Here is a 23,500-nt window from a genome sequence, read left to right as displayed (position 1 = left end):
ACCAAGATGGGAAATGCTGGCCATTGAAAATAATTAACAGTGGCTCCTCAAAAATGACTGCTATTTTTTTGCAGAGTAAAAGAAAAAATGACAAAAATTACAATGATTAAATAATTATAGTAAAAAAAAAATAATAAATACATAATTTAATTTCATTAAGTGGGTTTAGCCAACATCTAAACATTTTTTTCTCCCTAATAAAACTTTTGGGACAAATAAAGTAAAAAAATAAAATAAAAGACACAAAACAAGTCGAGTCAGTCAAGAAACATGCAGCAGTGGAAAAACAAAACCAGGCAGTAAAAGAAGATTAGTGCTGATAGAATAAAAGTCTGGATTTATTTTGCTTTTCATTTGGACATGAAACACACGTTCCTGAAATGCAGCAAGAGACACAGAGGAGAATTTGCTAAGCATCTCGCTAGCAGAGCAGAGAGGTGTGGCCGGTTGAGCAAAGACATACTGTACACACACACACACACACACACACACACACACACATACATACACACTATTGCGTAGTATAGAACGCTGCTGCCTCCGAGAGGCTAAAGCGGGCTGAGGGGAGCGTTTACTAAAATCACCAGAGTGTCTTTCACATTATCAAAGTCACATACTCGAACGTTAATTACCCTGTCTTGCCCTAATGAGCACTTCAACCCGGAGAGTCGGGTTTTCACGCTTTCACGCTAACGACAAAGTTGCTCAATTGTTGGGGTCATTGCTAGCAAACACTCGTCACACGGGATCGGTCTTTTTTCCATGAATTATTATTAACAATCTATAAAATATAAGACGCACTGCTTGGTTGCGACCAGCAGAGGCGCTATTGATTCAGTCGTAAGCTTACGGAACCATACGACTGGAAACAGGAGTTCAGAACATTCCGTTTTTTTTTTCCGTCCCATGAGTTACTTTATTGTAACACATGAACCGTTACCAAATCAAAACACACAATGCATATTTTGTTGATTTAAAAGCAGGTCCGGAAACGGCTCTATCTACGAGTTTCACTGCTACATTGATACTGAAAAAGACCGACTATTGTAGTAGCGGCAACCGGAAAAAGGAACCGAATCATAAAAAAAAAAAAATCTCGAAAATCACTACAATCACCATTTTGGTTCCTGGAATGACCATACTGACCCGAATATAAAACTACATTGGTTGGGGTTTATACATTTTCAAGCTTTTCTTCCTGTCATTCACATACACCATAAACATGGAGACAATGTTGCAACATCATCATCATTTAACAGTTACAATGCTGATTCAAGACAATTAATGGGTTATTATTAGTATTATTTTTTGGTTATTATTATGATTATTATTTATTTTCAATGGACTTAGGTGTTATTTCACCAATATCGGAAACTAAACCCGACAGTTTAACGCTGTGAATTTCTGTGAATTAGAGTATGGTAGAATTTTTCTGTAGTTACAACATACCCTTCTAAATTCAGTTTTTAACATTAAGAGCCCTCTAAACAGGAAATAACACCCCTGATTCAAGACAATCAATGGGTTATTATTATTATTATTTTTTAAATGGACTTTGGTGTTATTTGACCAATATCGAAAACTAAATCCTACAGTAATCCCTCGTTTAACGCTGTGAATTTCTGTGAAGTAGAGTATGGTCGACTTTTTCTGTAGTTTACAGCCTTACAAGCTTTTCTTCCAGTCACTCACACACACACCATAAACCTGGAGACAATGTGGCAACATCATCATCACACAACAGTTACAATGCTGATCAATGGTTATTATTATTATTTTTTTTAATGGACTTAGGTGTTATTTCACCAATATCGAAAACATGAGAAAACTAAACCGTACAGTAATCCCTCGTTTAACGCTGTGAATTTTTTGTGAAGTAGTGTTGTCACCGGACATCGAAGTAACAGTACTGACACCTAGTGACCAGTGAAGAATCCTACCCCCACTTATGGTCATGACATTGGGTAGCGACTGAGGTGACTGGGCTGTCCAAAGTACTGTCATCCGGGAGAAACTCGGGAGTTGAACCGTTCACATTGAGAGGAGTCGGATGATGTGGTTCGGGCATCTGGTCAGGATTTACTGTAGCATGAGGAATTACTGTACATCCAAAAAATGCTACTTATATTCGGGTCAGGACAGTACATAAAAGAGACTGTCGATGGATTCTATTATTTCACAACTCAATAACAATCAATACACATCCCATAATAAGGTGCCATTGTGCACACTGCACCAAGCCTCAACATTGCTCAAAGACACACTTGCAAAATTGGCGTTTCAAAAAAAAAAAAAAAAAAAAATTCTGAGGTACTTATAAACTCACAACTTGAACATTATTTGGGCGGATAGCACGTACGCGGTACACAGTAACAGCCAGAGTTAATAGCTAGCATTTGGGAAAAGGGTTTGGTTTCTTCCACCAAAGTGAGGGGACTAGTGGAGGACGTGCCTGCAGAAAACCAGCCCCCCCGCCCCTAACTCCCCCCGTAAAACATAGAAAAAACAGCACCGTTTGAGGTCCGAGACACAGATCCGTATAGAACTGTTTGCTGGTATAGCACCGTCAACCACTAGAAATCTCCCAACGCAACGCAAACTGCAACAACGCAAAGCACGCACCGACCGCACCACGTAGCAAAGAGCGGAGAACACAGCAGCATCCTGAATGAAGCAGGTCAGTAAACGCATCGTTTCCTAACAATGATACTGCGAATTGAGGTGTTTGATATTATAAGATATATATGTGTTGTTTTTTTATATATACACATGTTGAGTAACCGGGTTTACTATAGATTTTTTTTCTGACTACACACACATAGTTCACTGACAAACACACACCAGAGTAACAATGAGGTAGGGTGGTGAGAGTTAGATGAAGTAGAACCGGTTTGTGGATTGTATACAAAGTTACTGATACCTTAATAAAAATAGAGCAAACAACGTCTCCCCCCCCGGTTATAAGCATCGGAACGTCGTTTTATGTACACACCAAAAAAAAAAACATTTCTTCAATCAACGTCCGGTTCTTTTTAAAAGATCCAGTGTGATCTTCCGGTCAGTGGCAACAGGAAGTGGATCAGAGCTGGTGAGGTTTCGACGCTACGGTAAGTGTGAAAGCGCTAACAATATACAGTCGTCAACTTAAACATTACATAGTACCTCGGTGTACAAGTCTGATCGTTTAAACGTAACATCTTAGAGGGTGGAATAGATCTCCGTTTTTTTTTTTTTTTAAAGCGTTATGTTTACCCCGCCCCCTTTTGGCATCAAACAACAAAACACACACATGACACATGACCGCATGTTAATTTCTGCGAACGTTTACGAACGCTCGCAGAAATTAGAAACCCAAATAATAATAATACCAGTTTCGTTATATTGGGTCAGTTTTTTGTTTTTTTTTCGCCGTGTGCAAACCACGCTAATGGACCAATCAGCACGCAGTTCGTATGGCATGAACACTTTGGCTCATATTGACCATACTTAACAATGATTATAATATTATATCATTTTTAAACCACTCCATCATATTTCAGTACCGGAAATGCCCCAATTAAACTACATAAACCAATGACTCTCATAAAAAGCATTGGCACTAACTGCAACTATTAATCAATGATTAATCGATTATACAATTAATTTGTATTAGCTTATTATATCATATTCAAATCCAAATGTGATTTTGTTTTTAACATGAAAATAATCCCCCGTTTGGTACATATTGATTTGTGCCGTCTGGGGCAGGGGTGTCCAACATGCAGCCCCGGGGACCATTTGTGGCCCCCTACAGAGCTTTAAAAAATTATTTGACAAAAAAAAAACCTACAGAAAAAAATGTAGGTGAAAAAAGTTGAAGTTGTATTTTGTAATATTGTAGTGACTTTAAAAAAAAATAATTTTTCATAGCATAAAGTTGAAATATTACAGAAATATTTTTTGACAAAAAGTCACAATATTTGAAATATTTTTTAAATAAATAAATTAAAAATACATTTATTTATTTATAAAATGTATTATTTATTTATAAATTTATTAAATAAATAAATTGAAAATAAATTTATTAAAAAATAATTAATTTAAATAAATTAATATATAATTTATTTAAATTATTAATTAATTATTAGTTAATTAATTACTAATTAATTATTTAAATAAATTAATATATAATTTATTTAAATTGATAATTGTAATAATAATTTTAATAATTAATAACATAAATTATGTATTAATAATAATTTATTTAATAATTATTATTTAAAATAATAAATAAAAGGAATAAAAAAACAAGAAAAAAAGCCAAAAATATTTGGGGAATAATTTCTTGATAATTGGAGCATTTCCGATAAGAAATCATACCAAACATACTGCTCTGCAGTTTCATACCATCACATGAGTCCAACCACTCACAAAGATACATTAAGGTGCATCATGTTAATACAATGATTGTTTGGCCATATTTTAGTATTCAAACTTAAAAAAAAAAAAAAAGCGCAACACCTCAAATTTACCACAAATTTAAGATTAAAGTGCATTCGATGTAATCATGTGTCACCTTGGACGACAATCCAAGTCAGGTTTGTCCAATGTAACATCACGGGCTCTAATAAGAGATCCAGCTTGGCGTCCGCATTGATCACTTTGGCTCGGGAGAGGTTTTTTTTTTAAAGCCAACACGTCATATGGATAAAGAGAAACCATATACAAGAATAACAACATCAATTCCAGATTGTCCGAACATTGAAAACAAATGAAAAATAAGACATTTTTTTTATGTACATAATAAAAGGCTGAACTCAAGGTTGGAAATACCAGTAAAAATAAGGACCCATAGAAAGTAAGGATAAAAAGTAAACGTGTGAAGAGGAGCAAAGGCTTGCTAGGCAGCTCTGCAGCGGATTCACAGTTTTGCCTCTTTTGGGTCACACAATTTCCATTTGGAGACAAAACAACACAGCCAAATGAAGAAAAGGACGCCCCCCCTAAGGTGGCCATAGAGGGTTACTTTGGGGTTCGGGATATATATACTATATATACCCCAGCATCACTTCAGACAGCTTTACCCACATCTTCCGTAAGGAGGAGGCCTGAGCTTCGCCCCCTCCCCCGTCCCGTCCCGTCCACAATTCTCCGCAGTCGGGATGACTTTAACGGCGTGCGCACACAAATAACAGTACCTAAAGCCAGCCCGACATTCTCACAGCAAAGTGCAGGCGAAGTCTCTGGACTTCAGCTTCGACTACAATCACAGCTCGCTAGAAAACCCAAGGCCATAACCGGGGCCCTGGTGATTGCCAAATCCGTTTAAGGCCTGTTCAACAGTCAAGACTCACACATGCACACACACCGCCATGTTTCCATGTGCTGTCAATGTATGTATAATAGCAACATAGCACTTAGCCGTTCATCTCTACGCCTTCTAAAGTAGGGAAATTAGGAGGAAATTTAGATCACAAGGTGGACATGACACACTTATAATTGAGTAGAACCTCCGAAGTCAACCGCCCCAAAAATTGACATTTTGTGAACAAATCTGATTCCAAAGTCAAAGTCATCAAGGATCAGTTTAAAAAAAAAAAACAACCCTAAACTGTATTATGGAAAGCAGGAAGTGAACAAATGTAACAGTTAATGATTGTAAAAGTACCAGATGGAGGGGTAGGATTTAATAAGCTTTGCTTCTTCCTACTCCTTTTGGACATGTGGAACTGGGAACTGATTTGACCAAAAAAAAAAAAACAACAAAAAAACCCCTTAAAACTATATTAGGAAAGCAGGAAGTGAACAAATGTAACAGTTACTGATTGTAAAAGTACCAGATGGAGGGGTAGGATTTAATAAGCTTTGCTTCTTCCTACTCCTTTTAGACATGTGGAACTGGGAACTGATTTGACCCAAAAAACAACCAAAAAAACCTTAAAACTGTATTAGGAAAGCAGGAAGTGAACAAATGTAACAGTTACTGGTTGTAAAAGTACCAGATGAAGGGGTAGGATTTAATAAGCTTTGCTTCTTCCTACTCCTTTTGGACATGTGGAACTGTGAACTGATTATGGGATGCATTCAATTGTAATCTGATGCATGTTCAAATGACATTAAACCATTACCATTACTTTGTAAAAATGTAAAAAAAAAAAAAAAAACAGGCTTCGCTACACATCTTAAAAAATGTGTATGAAAAGTGAAAAGGAAAGCCATCACCATGGAAGTGGAAATGAACATATCACAACCATCATTAAGGGCAAAGATTATTCAATGCTAATAAATACATAGGGGTCATGGATTCACATGAACAGATGATTAATTGATCTCTAATTAATTGAGTTATTTTGGTATTAAATTCATTCATTCATTCATTTTCTACTGCTTTTTCCCCACGAGGGTCGCGGGGTCTTCGGCGAGAGGCGGGGTACACCCTGGACTGGTGGCCAGCCAATCACAGGGCACATATAAACAAACAACCATTCACACTCACATTCATACCTATGGACAATTTGGAGTCGCTAATTAACCTAGCATGTTTTTGGAATGTGGGAGGAAACCAGAGTACCCGGAAAAAAACCCACGCATGCACGAGGAGAACATGCAAACTCCACACAGAGATGACCGAGGCTGGAATTGAAACCTCGTCTCCGAGCTGTGAGGTCTGCGCGCTAACCACTCGACCGCCGTATTCAATTCATTTGTTTTTAATAAAAAAATAAAAATTTCCTCCAAATCAGCTCAATTCTGTTTGGTTCATACTGATGTGCTCCGTCAGTCGAACCCAGGTGTCGGCAACCTTTACTACTATTTTGCCTCCTCTTTCACTGGTGGCGAGTCGGACATTTTCCTCTACTCTAGTGTTAAAAAAAAAAAATCACAGAGTTTGGCGTGGGTCCGCAACAAGGAGGCGGGTTGCCGACCCCTAGCCTAACCGATGACTCAATTGATGAACTCAAGCTTCAAGTTGGAAGTCAGTCACTCTCACGGGTGTTTGACTTTGGAGGTTCAACTGCATATCATCCAAATTCATCTCCATATTTTTTAGGGCATTTTCTGATCATAAAAGACTTCAGTGTAACCCTTAAACACATCAGTTCAAGTACAGTTTCGCACAAATCCTACTCAACTCTCACGACCACAGCTTCTATAAAATGCTGCGTTGACGTCGTGACCACAACAATCATCCTGCAGCAACGGTCTCCTTCGCCACAACATGTAACTTAATTAAGACTAATTATTCGCGGTCAACTCTTCCGTTCGGTACCAAGCGCATCACAACACATCCAACTGTGCAACTTCTAACACACACCTTTACAGCATCTGAAGACTTTTTTGCGGGGTGGGGGGGATCATCTTGCACTTTTTAAAAGCTCAGAAGACCCAAAATGATGTTCTGACACAGAACAATAGATGACTTTTTACAGTCTCTTTCAACACTGTACACTATATCCGTGTACTCATCCCGTAAAGCTTATTTAAAACAAAACACTCACACTTAGTTCCATTAGTTTGCACGTGTTTAGCATCCGGATGGTGGGTAAAGCTGTCTGGACCTTCATGGGCAAGCTGGATGAAGGTGCTGGCTTTTAAAGGGGGCCTTTTTGTGTTTCACGTCAAAAACCGATCCAAGTGGCGGTGCTGCAGAGACCGCAGGGATCTCAAAGCAGCCCAATAAAGCCCCCATCCCGCATTCTCGCATGGGGAGGGGATGGCTGTGACATCTTTTTTTTTTTTTTATATGCCGTCGTAGTTGAAGTTCTCCATCTTGACTGTCTGTCTGATGAGCAGCTTGGATTCCCGGCGCTCCTCGTTCTTAATGGACTTGTTGATATCCATGATCTTCTCGCAAATGTATTTGTTCACTTTGGACAATCTCTGCGTAATCTCTGCACTGTCGGCAGTCTCTTGGGACACTCGGTCATAGAGACACTCTGGGAAAAAGACACACAGTGAGCGGTTAAACGACTAAACCGGCTCCGGCGTGTGAACCCGCTTACCTCTGACGATTTTTAGCTTGCTCGGTGAGAGCGGAGGTTTGGGAAGGGCGTCTTTTTTCTTTTTGGTAGCCACTCCGGTGACGCTACGGTTTTTCAGGGTTTCTGTGCCCCAGATCATGACAGCTAGGTTCTTTGTGAACTTGGAGTCTCCCTGGGTACGCTGAAGCTGGTGCCACTTCTCCTCCTCCACCCAGATCCCGCCACCGAGGTGTACCTGCGGAATGATGGCAACGATATAAAAATGACAACAGCGGTGCGTTCGCCGAGACCGGGAGTACACAAAATAGCAGCTTTTAGTTTGACTGCAAACACTTACCTGTCTAGCTTCATTCAATGTGAGACAAAAGGACACAGAGGGTGGATTCGGACCATTTTGACCTGAATACGGGTATTTACAAAAAAATATAATGGACTCCTGAAATAGTGGTGTCTGCTCCCGATGTGTCGTCCACTTCAGGGGGAGGAAAAATAACAGGTGGTGCTGTAATTACAGTTTTCTATGACTGATATAGCCATGTGTTGCCGTAGACCTCTTTTACCACATGACACAGGCCTTTATTTATTAGGACACATCAGATTTTTTTTAAAATTAGGCTTAATTATTTTTTTGAGGTACAATATTAATTATAACCCTGCCTCTCGCCCGAACAGTTGGATTAGGCTACAGCACCCCCCGCGACCCTCGTGAGTGTAAGCGCTAGAAAATGAATGAATGATTACTAATTATAGGGAATTAACAGATAACTTAATAAAAATGTACACGAAAAACCCACTAAATAGAAATACCGTATTTTCCGGACTACAAGTCGCACTTTTTTTCATAGGTTGGCTGTTCCTGTTTTTGGTCAAGTAGTTTGGAAAATAAATTACCCGAAAAAAATGCGACTTATGTATGTTTTTTTCAAATTATGCATTTTGGCATTGTGCCAAAAGGGTAGCTAAGAAATATACAAGCAATTTAACTTACGTTTAGCATATTTTCCGGACTATAAGTGGCACTTTTTTTCATAGGTTGGCTGTTCCTGCGACTTATACTCCAGAGCGACTTATAAATGGAAAAAAGTGTTTATGTTACATAAACACAAAAAATGCGACTTATACTCCAATGCGACTTATGTATGTTTTTTTCGACCTAATTACCTAAGTGATGAAACGGTAGCTCTTTCTTTGGCAGTAGCCAATCACGAGCGAGCGGCGAACTCACAACAAGCTTGTCAACCCACTGAAGTCATCACACAGAAACGTAACATTCAAAAGGGTAGCTAAGAAATATACAAGCAACTTAACTTACGTTTTATGTATTGTCCGGACTATAAGTCACACTTTTTTTGTCGCACACTGGACACCTTTACTGTTCATGTTTATTTTTTGTGTAGCTGAATAAGCATTGTGTTAGCATATCTTACACCTATTCAGCCTGTTCTCTATTCTTTTATAGTTAAAACTTGCCTTCCAAGAGGACGTAATGTCTGTTTTGGTCAAGTAGTTTGGAAAATAAGTTACCTGAAAAAAATGTGACTTATAGTCCAGTGCCACTTATGTATGTTTTTTTTCTACCTAATTATGGATTTTTGGCATTGTGCAACTTATACTCCGGAGCAACTTATAGTCAAGAAAATACGGTAATAATAAATGTAAATCAAATACATGCATTTGTCCATAGGCAAACTATTTTTAACCACTGAAAACTGACTTTTTGGCAATGTTTTATTCAAATTTTACATTGTCTGAAAAGGTAAACTGTGAGTGAATGGTTGTTTGTCTATATGTGCCATGTGATTGGCTGGCCACTAGTCCAGGGTGTACTCCGCCTCTTGACTGAAGACAGCTGGGATAGGCTCCAGCACCCCCCGCGACCCTCGTGAGGATAAGCGGTAGAAAATAAATGAATGAATGAAAAGGTAAACATACTGCAAAATAGTTGTTGTCATAGCAACATTAACTGTATTATTTCTAGCATGAACTTAGCGTGTATCTCTCCACAGGGCGTTGCATAAGCGTGTGCCTCCCCAGCACACCAAGCCGATTGCCAGCCAGGCAGTCTGCCTTGGTAATTTAGGTGGGCAGAAGCAGCGGGGGCCATATCTGACTTGCTTTCTCACAGCTCTCTTATCACTCTAAAGTCTTTAGGCTGGAGTCCAAAAGGATTTTCCCTGTGCCGCTAATGTGCTTTAGGCCCCGCGCCAGAGGCTTTCTACGGCCCTCAAGTAAGAAAAGATTGTTTTCATCCTCCCTCCCCGGTTTCTTGCCTTTACTTTCCTATCAATCACCCCCTGAGTGGTTCCTAGTATTTATATGTACATACCACTGTTTGACTTGCTGGCACCAGCATTCTGGATATTATCAATCTATTTCAGGGGTCTCAAACACGCACCCCCGCGGGCCAAATGTGGCCCGCAGGACACTAGTTTGAGGCCCCCGCCTTTATATGAAAGTTTAATGTTAGTGCGGCCCGCGCAAGTTTGATATGGATGCTGTATGGTATCATGTACCCAGAAAAAATTATTACGTTTGATTAATGTTCATGTTAAAGGTTAAATAACTGTTAATAGTTATCCTCCCTATCCGTGTGGAAGTGGTAAGTTTTTGGCTATTTAAGTTTAAAGGAAATAACTTGAAGGCTACCGTTTAGGTCGCTAGCTCTCTAGTTTGCGAGTTAGCATGTGTCTCAAGACCCTGTGGTTGCGCAATATGTTGTAAATAAAAAGAGTATAAATGTAATAATGTAATAATGCTTTGTTAATTTTAATCAGAAAAAAATAATTTGTCTACCCACCAACTATATGTGGTTTCTTAAGTTTTTATTATTTGTCGTTTTATTATTATTATATGTATTTATTACTGATTGATTGATTTTCTTTATTCTTGATTTGTTTGCGGCCCAGTCTCACCCAGACCCTAGCTCCAGTGGCCCCCAGGTAAATTGAGTTTGAGTTTCATTTCTTTTCACAGCACGGTGGACGGAGATGCTGCTAGGCTACCCAGCATGCCTTGCGGGCACTTTGTCAACACTTTTTTTGAGCTTGCATGTTTGTTTGCACTAACTCAAACACTTTACGGCACATTTACTGCTTCCATTGCGCTGGAGGATTGTGTATCCTTCAAGCATGAATAAATACATTACTACAGAAAGTAAGGGGGGCACTGCGCTACTGTTTGAAAAGCACCAGGCTCACCTGTCAGTCACTGATTTTCTCTCGTGCAAATAATTAATATGCGATCCCTGATATAGGAGAGTTGTAATTTGTGAGAGTTCTTCACGCTTGAAGAGGCTTGCAGGTCCCAGAGCTTGTCGTACCAACTGCGCCCCTGTCAGCAGACACAGGATGCTGGTTGCATTATAGTGAGCTCTAAGCGGCTAATGCAGGAATAGTAACTATCTTCACTCTGGTGTACGTGCTAGTGGGGAACCGAGTTCATCAACTGACTTTTTGATGGTCATTTCAAATGACAACTGCACATTGTATAGATTAGCTTGTTTTTTTTTTTATGTTCTGCCACCACAGATGGCAAAGACGACGCTTATTGTGACCTGGGTTTTTAATTAAATAATGACATAAACAATGAAAAGTCAGAATTTAATGTGAATTTAAAGTGTTAAAATAATTCCTAAATGGTTGGCTATGACCTGTTATTGGTCAAAACATATTGAAAAACAAGTTATATGTAATATTCTGGTCACTAGGCATCAGTACTGTTATGAGATATGACGTTGGATTACATTACCTTTCACACTGCATGGAGACTGGCTACTGAGCCTAGCCGATATTATGCTATGGCTGAGATCAAATGGGAAAAAAGGTTATCCTCTCAATCTGTGTGGAAGTGGTACATTTTTGGCTTGTTTGTCCTTCTTCCCCACACCATTTGAAACACTTAGTTAATTGGAGAGGCTCACTAGTTAGCTCACCAGCTGACTGTTATGTCCGAATAAAGGTCCCGTATCCCGTAGTGATGTAAACAAATAATTTAATTAATAATTATTTCATGTCTACGGGACTCTAATGATGATAAATCCTGTATTTATAAAGTCATGAACAGCTTTTCTATGCTGTAACTACAAAAATATTCTGTTTAATACCATCGAATCCTACTTCAGGGAAATTCACTTATCACGGTTTTGTCTGGGACCAATTAAACCGCGATAAACAAGGGATAATTTGACCACAATACGCTTTCTTCAAAGTTGATTTGCTTTATTAAGTGCAGAGAGTACTAAGTGTTTATTTGAAGTGGGGCCTATATCTGAGAGGAAGCCTTTTTGTTTACTTGTTAAACTGAGGAATTTACTGTTTATAGTCCATGTTGAGACTTGCTGACCTGTTGAGTACTGCTATAAACACATGAAACACTGCGTGTTCTGCAGACATAAAAAAAAACACTATAAAGAAAATGTATGCCGGTAACAAACAACTAAAAATACGCCGCTTTCTATTGGTTTCTTGTGATTTGTGATCAGTCCATTTTAAAAGGTAATAATAGTCTGTGTGTGCGTGTGTGTGTGTGTGTGTGTGTGTGTTTCTTAGACGAAGGCTGACCTTGCCATCATTGCAGGTGTAGACTGTTCTGGGAGAGGGTGAGTAGCTGGAACTGGTGTTGGCTTCTTCTCGGAAGGTTTCCTGGGCCTCAACAATGGGTTCCACCACCTCAGCTTTGATTGTCTGAGTGCCATTGTCATGCATAGGCTCTGGAGAGGACAAGAAAGGTGTTGAAAAAATAACATAAATAAGAAAACCACCAGTAAATATAACCATTAGTGAGTGCTACAGGGCTTGTAAACAACCAGTTGCACGAGAAGCTGTGTTGTATCGGCTTGCATTCTGACATGTGGTTTCCAGTCTGAGGCACTGGACACTAGCCCAAATGTTTGTCTGGCTCAGCCCGGACTTGCCTGTGCCTCGGGACAGGAGGTTATTTTAGCCCAGTGGCTAAGCTGGCTTGGTGGCTGGCCATGTTAAGCTCCAATGTAGCTGATGAGTTTTAATATCAGACAGCTCACTCCATCTTGTGTACAAAGACACCCCGGGGCGCTCTAATCTTGTGACTGTCCATTAGATAGTCTAGCCAGTGACCGTGGTTTTTCTTGGTCCAGATCTGCAACGGGAGGGGAGGCTGAAGTTACATCAACATCTGGCAAAAGTGCGTTCTGTACACTGCCGGTCACGGTAGTTGCATTCTGTTTCCAGTGCTGGATTTATGGTCATGCTGATCTATTCAAAAGCATTTTAATGATGCAGTGAGCTAAGATTAAGACAATTAGGTTTAACTTTTACTACACCCTCTCATGTCAAATATTCTTAACGGCTTAATATGAAATTCCTGGGAAAATAAGTCGCAATAGTTGCACAAAACGTCAAAACTCAAGTCGTGCCAAAGGAGCATATTTTTTTTCCTCGTAATATTACTAACACCCACCCTCGGCCATCTTTGTGTGGAGTTTGCATGTTCTCCCCGGGTTTTCTCCGGGTACTCCGGTTTCCTCCCACATTCCAAAAACATGCTAGGTTAATTGGCTAACTCCAAATTGTCCATAGGTATGAATGTGAGTGTGAATGGTTGTTTGTCTTGTGAGGATAAGTGGTAGAAAATGAATGAATGAATGAATGTTTAGTCGTTATTGTGTATGTGTATGGATATCCATCCATCCATGTCTAGCTAGCTATCTATCATTGCAAGTTAACTTGATTGCAAGTTAACTTGATTGCAATTGTTGCTGCTCAGGGTGGCCCAACCACTTTATTTTCCCCCTTCATTGGCCTTCATTCATTCATTCCAAAAACATGCTAGGTTAATTGGCTAACTCCAAATTGTCCATAGGTATGAATGTGAGTGTGAATGGTTGTTTGTCTATATGTGCCCTGTGATTGGTTGGCCACCAGTCCAGGGTGTTCCCCGCCTCTCGCCCAAAGACAGCTGGAATAGGCTCCAGCACCCCCCACGACCCTCGTGAGGATAAATGGTAGAAAATGAATGAATTAATATCTAAATATATCTTAATATTATGACTTTCCATTGGTATTGTATTTTTTCTTGTTTACTTGTTAAATTATTATACTAAACGGGCCGATGAAAAAAAGCCATGGACAGTAAACGGCTCCCAGGCCGCACTGGATTACCCCCACAAGTCTTTGGCTTTTTTGTCAAGAATAAAGAGGAAACGTGATGACGACCATAAAACTGGTAATAGAACCAGCTGTAGTGTAGCAGTGGGTGGTACTGTCCTGGCTGCCATTTAGGCCCTAACGTGAAGAGACTCATGCAACAATACCAGTTACCAATTTGACTTACTGTCGGTAATCAAGGTGTGTGTGTGTGTGTGTTTGCGCTCCCGTTGTCTCACCGCTGCCCAGCCTCATGAGAAGCACATCCTGCAGCCTTCGATTGAAGTCCCTCAGCTCTTTGACCTCTGTCAGCAAGCTGCCGTACTCTTTGAGCTTCTTGGTCTGCTGCACCAGCTGCCGACGCGTTCTCTCCAAGTCCTGCTGCAGACTCCGCATCTCCTCCTCCTGCTGCCTGTAGCTGAGGACCAGCTCCTCGTACAGGACGCGAGGAACAACAGCCGCCGCCACATCTGAGTCCACTCCCAAGTGCTGCTGCTGCGGCGGCTGCTGCTGTTGTTGTTGTTGTTGTTGCCGATGATGCTCCGCTTCCATGTCTTCATCTTCATCGTCCGCATCGTCTCCCTCCTCGGCCAGTCGGTCTTCATCCAGATCCTCTTCGCCCTCCATGCATGAGTTGGCTGCATTTCTCTCCAGGCGAGCCACGACAGCCGCCAAACTTTTGGAGGAGTTGGAAACGGGGCGTCCGTGGTCTTGAGATAGGGCCTGTGGAAGACAACAATGTTCCATTAAAAGGAGGTCTGCACAACAATTGGCTAAAACTGGAATATTACACTAGTGTGGTTTCCAACACGTGAAGGATCCTAAACACATCTTCAAGACTAAGTGACTTGCTGAGTACGACAACGGTGAAGGTGATTGGGTGGGCAAGTATGATCTTCTCATGCAGAAAGAAGGAAAGTGGAGGATGATGTCCAACATCCAGTTAGTCCGTGGAAGAGGATTCCAGTAACAACTCATGCCCAAGAAGATTAACCCTCCTTTTGTGTTAGGGTCGGCACCGACCCGTTTTAGGGGGGCGTTTTAGGATTGATTTTAAGATTTTATTGTTTGTTTTTAAGGCGTTGAATGGGCTGGCCCCCAAATACATCTCGGACCTCGTCCAAATTTACTCTCCAGCGCGGTCACTGAGGTCCGAGGGCCAGCTCTCACTTGTGGTGCCTAAGATGAGACTTAAGACCAGGGGGGACCGAGCCTTTTCTGTGGTTGGCCCCAAACTATGGAACTCTCTCCCCTCCCAAGTAAAAAAGGCCCCCAACATCGAAAGCTTTAAGTCTTGTCTTAAAACCCACTTTTATTCTCTGGCTTTTAACTCGGAGTGAATCGTATGGTCTTGTGTCTTTTAGTTCTTCGTTTTTATTGTAATTGGTTTGATTTTTTATACTTTTATTGCTTTGTTTCTTGTTTTTAATATTTTAATATCTATTTTACTATTTTATTTCTTAAGTTATCTTTTGGATTATTACTTTTTAATTTTACTAGTCTGTGCAGCACTTTGGAAACTCTGTTTCTAAAATGTGCTATATAAATAAAGTGGATTGGATTGACATTTAAATGCCTAACAAGAATCACATAACATTTGTTTATTGCATCAAGGCTTTTTGACTTTGTCAGGAAACTCTATTTCAACAAAATAAAACCGAAAAAAATAATTTTTACTACATTTTAAAATGGTCTGGTTGAAATTAAGATTTTTTTTTATTATTATTTTTTTTTTAATGATAAAGCGCCCTTAGTCGAATAAAGCACTAAAGTATCCCTGAGGAAGTTGCATTATTTGCTATGCCTACTGAAAAAACACTTAACTAAAACGTAACTAAATATACTTCTATGAGACTCTAATATGAACCCTGTCGATGAGAGAGGCAATGAGGTAATGTTTTTTGGGGGTTTGAAAAATCTAAACCAGAAGTATGAGGTTTCAGAGAGAGAAAAAAAAATGCCCAAAATTGAGTAGCCCGTATCCTACTCTCACAGCAACTACGGTGCATTCAAGGACTGCCGGCATGGCTCCAAACTAGCCAGCACAGTGGGCCCTAACGTAAAATTTTATGAGCGCAAACAAAATATTTCAGCAAAGTTCATTTTTACACTTCAGTCATTTTCACCGAATTACTATAAATACTTGAACAATAGCAACACTCTTGTCTAACCACCTTGTTTCTGCCCCTAGCTTCTGGCATCATGACCTCAATAGTGACCGTACACCAGTCTGACATCACGCCTCGCAGCAGTTATTATCATTATGTGTTGAGTTCAAACACAATTTGACTTAAAACACATAACAATATCTTCAAGCTGGTTACACTACGTGTTTATGTTAAACACCTTAGATAGGCCGCTGGTGTTTTGATGACAAGATATCATTATTATAAAGGTAACACAAAAGCAAAGCTGTTAAGTGACACTTAACAAATATGTACCCCATGAACGTGATAGCCATTGTAGCTTCGTGGGACAAAGACCAGCTCTGAATGAACTGCACTGCTTGTTTGTTTTAAAGCAGGGGTCTCAAACTCAATTTACTTGGGGGCCACTGGAGCTAGGGTGTGGGTGAGACTGGGCCGCATCAGGTTTAAAAAAAAAAAAAAGCATTTATTAAAAACAGAAAATAAAATAAACTTTGCTTTGGTTCCGATTTTCTACAAGAAAAGCTCTGATAAAGCATTCCACTGTTCTCAAATATCTTAATTTTTATTTTTCTACACAAAATAAGATGAAAAATAAATAAACAAATCAAGAATAAAGAAAATCTATCAAGCAGTAATAAATAAATATAATAATAATAAAACAGCAAATAATAAAAACTTAAGAAACCACATATAGTTGGTGGGTAGACAAATAATTTTTTTTCAGATTAAAATGAACAAAGCATTATTAGAGCCCTGTAGACATGACAAAACACAACTATAGTCACATTTATACTCTTTTTATTTACAACATATTGCGCAACTGCAGGGTCTTGAGACACATGCTAACTCGCAAACTAGAGAGCTAGCGACCTAAACGGTAGCCTCCAAGTTATTTCCTTTAAACTTAAATAGCCAAAAACTTACCACTTCCACACGGATAGGGAGGGTAACTATTAAGAGTTATTTAACCTTTAACATGAACATTAATCAAACGTAATAATTTTTTCTGGGTACATGATACCATACAGCATCCATATCAAATTTGCGCGGGCCGCACTAACATTAAACTTTCATATCAAGGCGAGGGCCTCAAACTAGTGCCCTGCGGGCCACATTTGTTTGAACCAGAGGCTAGGTGGTTAAATAGCTAGCCACACTTGGTGAAAAATATTATCAGTGAAGTATAGAGACATAAATATGGACGCCCGCTTCGGTCACTGAAGATTGAGATAAAAAGTTGAAATTCTGAAAAAAAATCAAAATTATGAGATAATGAAATGAAATCAAAAGTCCTAATAAATTGAGATAAGTGCCATGTGACAAAGAGTCCAGTAAAGGCGGCAACATATCTACAGTTTGTATCTCATAATTTTGACGTAAGTCATAAATCTGACAACACTAAAACTACCTCAGAAACCGAAAAAACATGAGCTGATCCGTAGTGTGCTGGTGAGCAAATCAAGCACCCCTTTTTTCTCCTGCCTGTGATGTTTGTTAATGGCGGTCGCAACTTCTGCTGACGTCACTTGCAAGCTAAGATTCACTTTCCGACAAAGACGTTTCACATCCTTGTTGTACCAAATGCTCTGTGATGAGATCGGAAAACTTCATCCGGCACTAACCCGCCGCTCAGAGCATGTGACTGAATTCAGTGCAGTTTGCCGGGCCACAGCAGGCGGCTCCCTCCGCTCTATACTCTGGTTCTTCTGATAGTACTGACGTGGTATTTGAGAAGCAGAAAGTAAACCTAAACGGCTACAAAAATACAACATTTGCCTGAAGTGACATCACACACGGCGTGGACGGACTTTGTTATGCTGATGGAAGTCTCACCAGGAACTAAAGAGGAGTCACTTGAGTTCTTGATGAGCCGCTCAGGGAGGGATTTGTTCGTGAAAGGGCAGCTGTCCAGAGTGCTGGAATTTGTGTTAATCCAGCATATGGTAAAAATAGTGTGATGGCTTTTGGGTGGGAGCCAGATTATTATGGCAACGTAGTAAAATTTGTTTCATGAAAAAATTTATATAACAGGTCTTCTGCCTCACTTTAACACAGTTTTGGAATTAATTATAATTATCAAATTATAACAAACCCACACAGATCACTGTATCACAAAAAATTGGGCTTTTACCAAGATAAGGCTCTTTTTAAAGGTGTGTTCATATTATAGTATATATCACTGTTTTTCCGGGTGTATTCATTTTATTTATTATTTATTTATTTAATTTAAGGTGGCTTAGAACTCAATTCAATCATATTGAGAGATGAAGCTAACATTTAGCTGAATGGCAGCGACAAAAGACGGCAACTAACGCTATATTTTGCTAAATAATGTAGTAAACAATCAAACCTCCATTTAATGTTGACACATTTTGCCCTCGGTTTTCATACACTGCCCGGTACTGTATGATTCCACGGAATCGGGTGCCTAAATAAGCACCCCATATCCTGCTGACTCACTTTCTCTGCATTTGTTATTAAGTGTGACTGCTAAATAACCCACCATGGGGCCAAAGAGAGTTGCAAAACAAGAAACTACTGAATTTAAAAAGGTTCCATCCCTTGTGCTTCCCCAACTGTCTTCATGATAAATGTTGATTTTGTTCCATCTCAATTGTCATTTTAATTATTTCATATTGTTATCTGCTTGTAATACTATAATCATTCTTGATAAATAGTATTTTTGGTTATATTTTAAAGGTGCAAGATTACCGTATTTTCAGGACTATAAGTCGCACAAGGCCAAAAATGAATAATTAGATAGAAAACTACATACATAAGTCACACTGGAGTATAAGTCGCATTTTTTGCGGGTAATTTATTTTATAAAATACTTGAACAAAACCACATTACGTCCTCTTGGAAGGCAAGTTCTAACAATAAAAGAATAGAGAACAGGCTGAATAGGTGTAAGATATGCTAACACAATGCTTATTCAGCTACACAAAAAATAAACATAAACAGAAAAGGTGTCCAGTGTTTATGTAGCATAAACACTTTTTTCATTTATAAGACGCTCTGGAGCTGGGGTCTCAAACACACGGCCCGCGGGCTAAATGTGGCCCGCAGGACACTAGTTTGAGGCCCCCGCCTTGATATGAAAATTTAATGTTACTGCAGCCCGCGCAAGTTTGATATGGATGCTGTATGGTATCATGTACCCAGAAAAAATTATTACGTTTGATTAATGTTCATGTTAAAGGTTAAATAACTGTTAATAGTTATCCTCCCTATCCGTGTGGAAGTGGTAAGTTTTTGGCTATTTAAGTTTAAAGGAAATAACTTGAAGGCTACCGTTCAGGTCGCTAGCTCTCTAGTTTGCGAGTTAGCATGTGTCTCAAGATCCTGCAGTTGCGCAATATGTTGTAAATAAAAAGAGTATAAATGTGACTATAGTCGTGCTTTGTCATGTCTACAGGGCTCTAATAATGCTTTGTTCATTTTAATCTGAAAAAAATAATTTGGTTTCTTAAGTTTTTATTATTTTCTGTTTTATTATTATTATATTTATTTATTACTGATTGATTGATTTTCTTTACTCTTGATTTGTTTATTTATTTTCATCTTATTTTGTGCAGAAAAATAAAAATTAAGATATTTGAGAACAGTGGAATGTTTTATCAGAGCTTTTCTTGTAGAAAATCGGAACCAAAGCACTGAAAAAGTTTGTCTATTTTTCTGTTTTTAATAAATGCGTTTTTTTTGGGGGGGGGGGACCTGATGCGGCCCAGCCTTGCCCAGACCCTAGCTCCAGTGGCCCCCAGGTAAATTGAGTTTGAGACCCCTGCTCTGGAGTATAAGTCGCAGGAACAGCCAACCTATGAAAAAAAAGTGTGACTTATAGTCCAGAAAATACGGTAATTGATTTCCTATAGGAAAAGAAGTGGCTTTGGTTTTCCTGAAACCTTTTGGACCGAATTAATGACAAAATTCAAGGTACCTATGTGCCAATAAACAAAGCATCACCAGTGGCTTTGTGAGTGTGTGGCAGTAAATAAAAGGTAATCATCATCCCTTATGCTCAGACATCATATAGAAAAAGATGTGTGTATTCCACTACATCATGTTGTTGTTCCTACCTTCTTATGCCTGAGAGGCATCCTCTCTTCTCCAAAACTGTTTGCAACTGAATTTCCTGAACTCTTGATTGACATCTTGGGAATTTTCATCTTCTTTTGCATTATAAAGTCTTCCAACTCCTCTACAGTATCTGCAGAAAAAAAAAATCACATCATCAGGTTACCGTCTCCTCATCCCTCAGTCCATCATCTTGTGTCTGCCCATCAAATGTCTCCATCATTCTGTCAGATGACACTGCATCAACATGCAAATGTAAGACAAATACTGCAGGTTTTCACACCACACAGACGGAGAGATGGGATAGATCAGCAGCCTAGACAGCAGCTCAGAATCAGGGATTAGTGATGTCGTATGCTTAAAAAAAACGTGTTTAAGTAGCCAGACAGATTTAACATATTAAAACGAGACGTGTTGCTGTGTTGTTGTCTGCAGTCTGGGGACCACTGCAGTACCGCAGCTTCAAATTCCCGCATTTACAAAAAACACAATCAAACAAAGACAACGCATGTTTTAAAACCCACCAAAGTCGACAACGATATGGGTTGAAATGCTTTTTTTTTTTTTAAATACAGATTGACACGTCAAGCGGCTTGTTTGTGTGTGATGACAGCTCTACGTGTGCAGACAGCTAACGCGTTAGCATGCTAACCAGCGACGGTAAAGCTAGCTAGCAGCGATACGCCGTCAACACCCGCAACGTACGTTTGCCGGGACACCCATGAAGCCAAACGAGGAGCCAAACAAGAGCACCTACCGCCCGAGCAGCGTTACACAGACGCCCGAACATGTTACAGCCAACACGGCAAAGTTGTCTTAGCATACATCGCTAGCATGTCTAGCTAGCCTGCGCGAGGACTGCAGTGTCACCGCTGTCAGCTGATCACAGCTTGACAGCCGCGGCACAATAACTTGCCACGTTAGCCTTTCACACACGTCGAATGCGTTTAAAAATATATATTTAAATGAAATAACCAAAAAAAGTCAGCCAACTTACCTGCAAGGGCGAGGATGTGAGCTTGACACGGCTGGCCTGTGCTGCCATTGTGTTGACTTGAGTGAACCAGATAGACTTTCTCATCGTCAAAGTCTGATCGGTGCTCCGGCCTGAAATCTTCAATGTTGGAAACCGACAACGCGTAGCAAATATCCTCTTTAAAGCATCGAACAACAGCATACATTCTTTTAGTTATCTTTGGGCCTTCATATGCTTCTATGGTTGTTTTTTTCCTGCTCACAAAGTATAAAGATATAAACACATAAGTGTTATGGAGAAAATCGGTACTCGGCTGCTTTTGCCTGGTCCAACACTTCACTATCATTAAGGCATAACTAGCAGACGCCACATTGCTCTAACACACTGGTTCTCAAATGGGGTTACCCTAGTACCCCTTGGGGGGTTTTGCGATAAAATATATAACAAACACACATATATATGCATATACAGTGCAAGTGTAAAGTACCACCCTGCAAAAATATGAACACTTCAAAGAAAATGGAAGAAAAAAAACACTAAATAAATCACATTACATATATTTATTATTATATAAAGCTGTTTCTGACTTTCTAAATACCGATTTAAACTTTATTAGAGCCAACTGGATAGGAAATAACATGCCTATAGTAACTTTTACCTTCCTATTATTCATTGTTTTCAAAATACAACTCTGCTAGCTAACAAGCTAGTAAGTTAACAAGCTAGCGAGCTAACCGGTCAGCCTCAAATTTATTTCTTCTAAACTTAAATTACATATCTTTATTATTATATAAAGCTGTTTCTGACTTTCTAAATACTGATTTAAACTTTATTAGAGCCAACTGGATAGGAAATAACATGCCTATAGTCACTATTACCTTCCTATTATTCATTGTTTGCAAAGTATAACTTTGCTAGCTAGTAAGCTAGTCAGCGAACAAGCTAGCGAGCTAATCGATCAGCCTCAAATGTATTTCTTGTAAACTTAAAGGAGAATTGGACTTTTTTGGAATTTTGCTCCTCATTCCCAATCCTTATATGAATCATGAACACATATTTATTTCCCTTTTCTGTGCATTCTAGCACAAGAAAATGAGTTAATATGAGCTAGCTAACAACAGACGTCATTGAAATACCTATTCTCACACTAGAGCTAAAAAAAACTGTGTTTGTGTCGTGATACTGATTTAAACTTTATTAGAGCCAACTGGATAGGAAATAACATGCCTATAGTCACTTTTAACTTCCTATTATTCATTGTTTGCAAAATACAACTCTGCTAGCAAGCTAGCTAACAAGCTAGTAAGCGAACAATTTAGCGAGCTAACCGGTTAGCCTCAAATTTATTTCTTGTAAACTTAAAGGGGAATTGGACTTTTTTGGAATTTTGCTCCTTATTCCCAATCCTTATGTGAAACATGAACACATATTTATTTCCCTTTTCTGTGAATTCTAGCACAAGAAAATTTGTTAATATGAGCTAGCTAACAACAAACGTCATGGGAAATACCTATTTTGACGCTAGAGCTAAAAAAACTGTTTTCAAAACTGTGTTTTGAGTGGATACCTAGCTCTCAATTTTTCTACATAAACTTAACAAGATGCTAGTTTGCTGTTAGCATTTTCCACCATCCCAATGAGAGCGGACATTGTAAGTGTTGGCGCTGTATCTATGCTGCTGATGTTGACGGAATTAGCATAACTATGTGTAGCAATGTACAATGTCTCAGTGTTTTGTGCCATTACTGCTGCAGTACTACAGTGCAGTACAGTAGTACTACAGTATTACATATCATTTATCACTTGAAATTTAATAATGCCAATCAATCTGTTTACGGATGTAAAATGTATCCCAATGTCATGCATTGTTAGCTAGCTCATATTAACTAGTTTTCTTGTGTTATTATGCACAGAAAAGGGAAACAAATGTTCATATTTCACATAAGAATTGGGAATGATGGGCAAAATTCACCCAAAAACTGCAGTTGTCCTTCAATATGACATAAATGTACCACTTCCACAAGGAATGAGAGGAGACATTTTTATTTCTCTATCATGTGGGACATGACTTGATGACTTCATGCAGTGTTAAGGGAACGTCATAAACTAATGTCTCAGTGTTTTGTGCCATTACTGCTGCAGTACTACAGTACAGTACAGTAGTACTACAGTACTACATTTCATTTATCACTTTCAATTTCAATATGCCAATCC

At 39.2% G+C, this 23,500-nt stretch overlaps 2 protein-coding genes across 4 annotated transcripts in view; both read right to left on the bottom strand.

The window, feature by feature from the left end:
- The window catches only part of agbl4 (AGBL carboxypeptidase 4), a 388,105-nt gene that overhangs the window by 84,103 nt on the left and 280,502 nt on the right, over positions 1-23,500 (bottom strand). The gene's annotated exons all lie outside the window — the stretch shown is intronic.
- Positions 890-21,627, bottom strand: bend5 (BEN domain containing 5). 3 transcript variants are annotated; one of them, XM_058073432.2, is made up of 6 exons: positions 21,308-21,627; positions 20,313-20,443; positions 14,323-14,806; positions 12,521-12,669; positions 7,983-8,196; positions 890-2,082 (listed from the first exon to the last, which is right to left on the bottom strand). In XM_058073432.2, the coding sequence occupies exons 1-6, from the start codon at positions 21,489-21,491 to the stop codon at positions 1,937-1,939; spliced, it is 1,308 nt and encodes a 435-aa protein (XP_057929415.2). In that variant the 5' UTR covers positions 21,492-21,627; the 3' UTR covers positions 890-1,936. The 3 variants fall into 3 exon arrangements, with proteins under 3 accessions (XP_057929415.2, XP_057929414.2, XP_057929416.2); XM_058073431.2 differs by lacking the exon at positions 890-2,082 and adding an exon at positions 4,194-7,916 and having other exon boundaries at positions 21,308-21,618; XM_058073433.2 differs by lacking the exons at positions 890-2,082; positions 21,308-21,627 and adding exons at positions 4,194-7,916; positions 21,068-21,198.

This window comes from Doryrhamphus excisus, linkage group LG4 (genome assembly GCF_037039965.1).
Source record: "Doryrhamphus excisus strain RoL-2023G ecotype Guam linkage group LG4, RoL_Dexc_Guam_v1.1, whole genome shotgun sequence".
Lineage (NCBI taxonomy): Eukaryota > Metazoa > Chordata > Actinopteri > Syngnathiformes > Syngnathidae > Doryrhamphus > Doryrhamphus excisus.
This window is presented reverse-complemented; position numbering and strand designations above follow the sequence as displayed.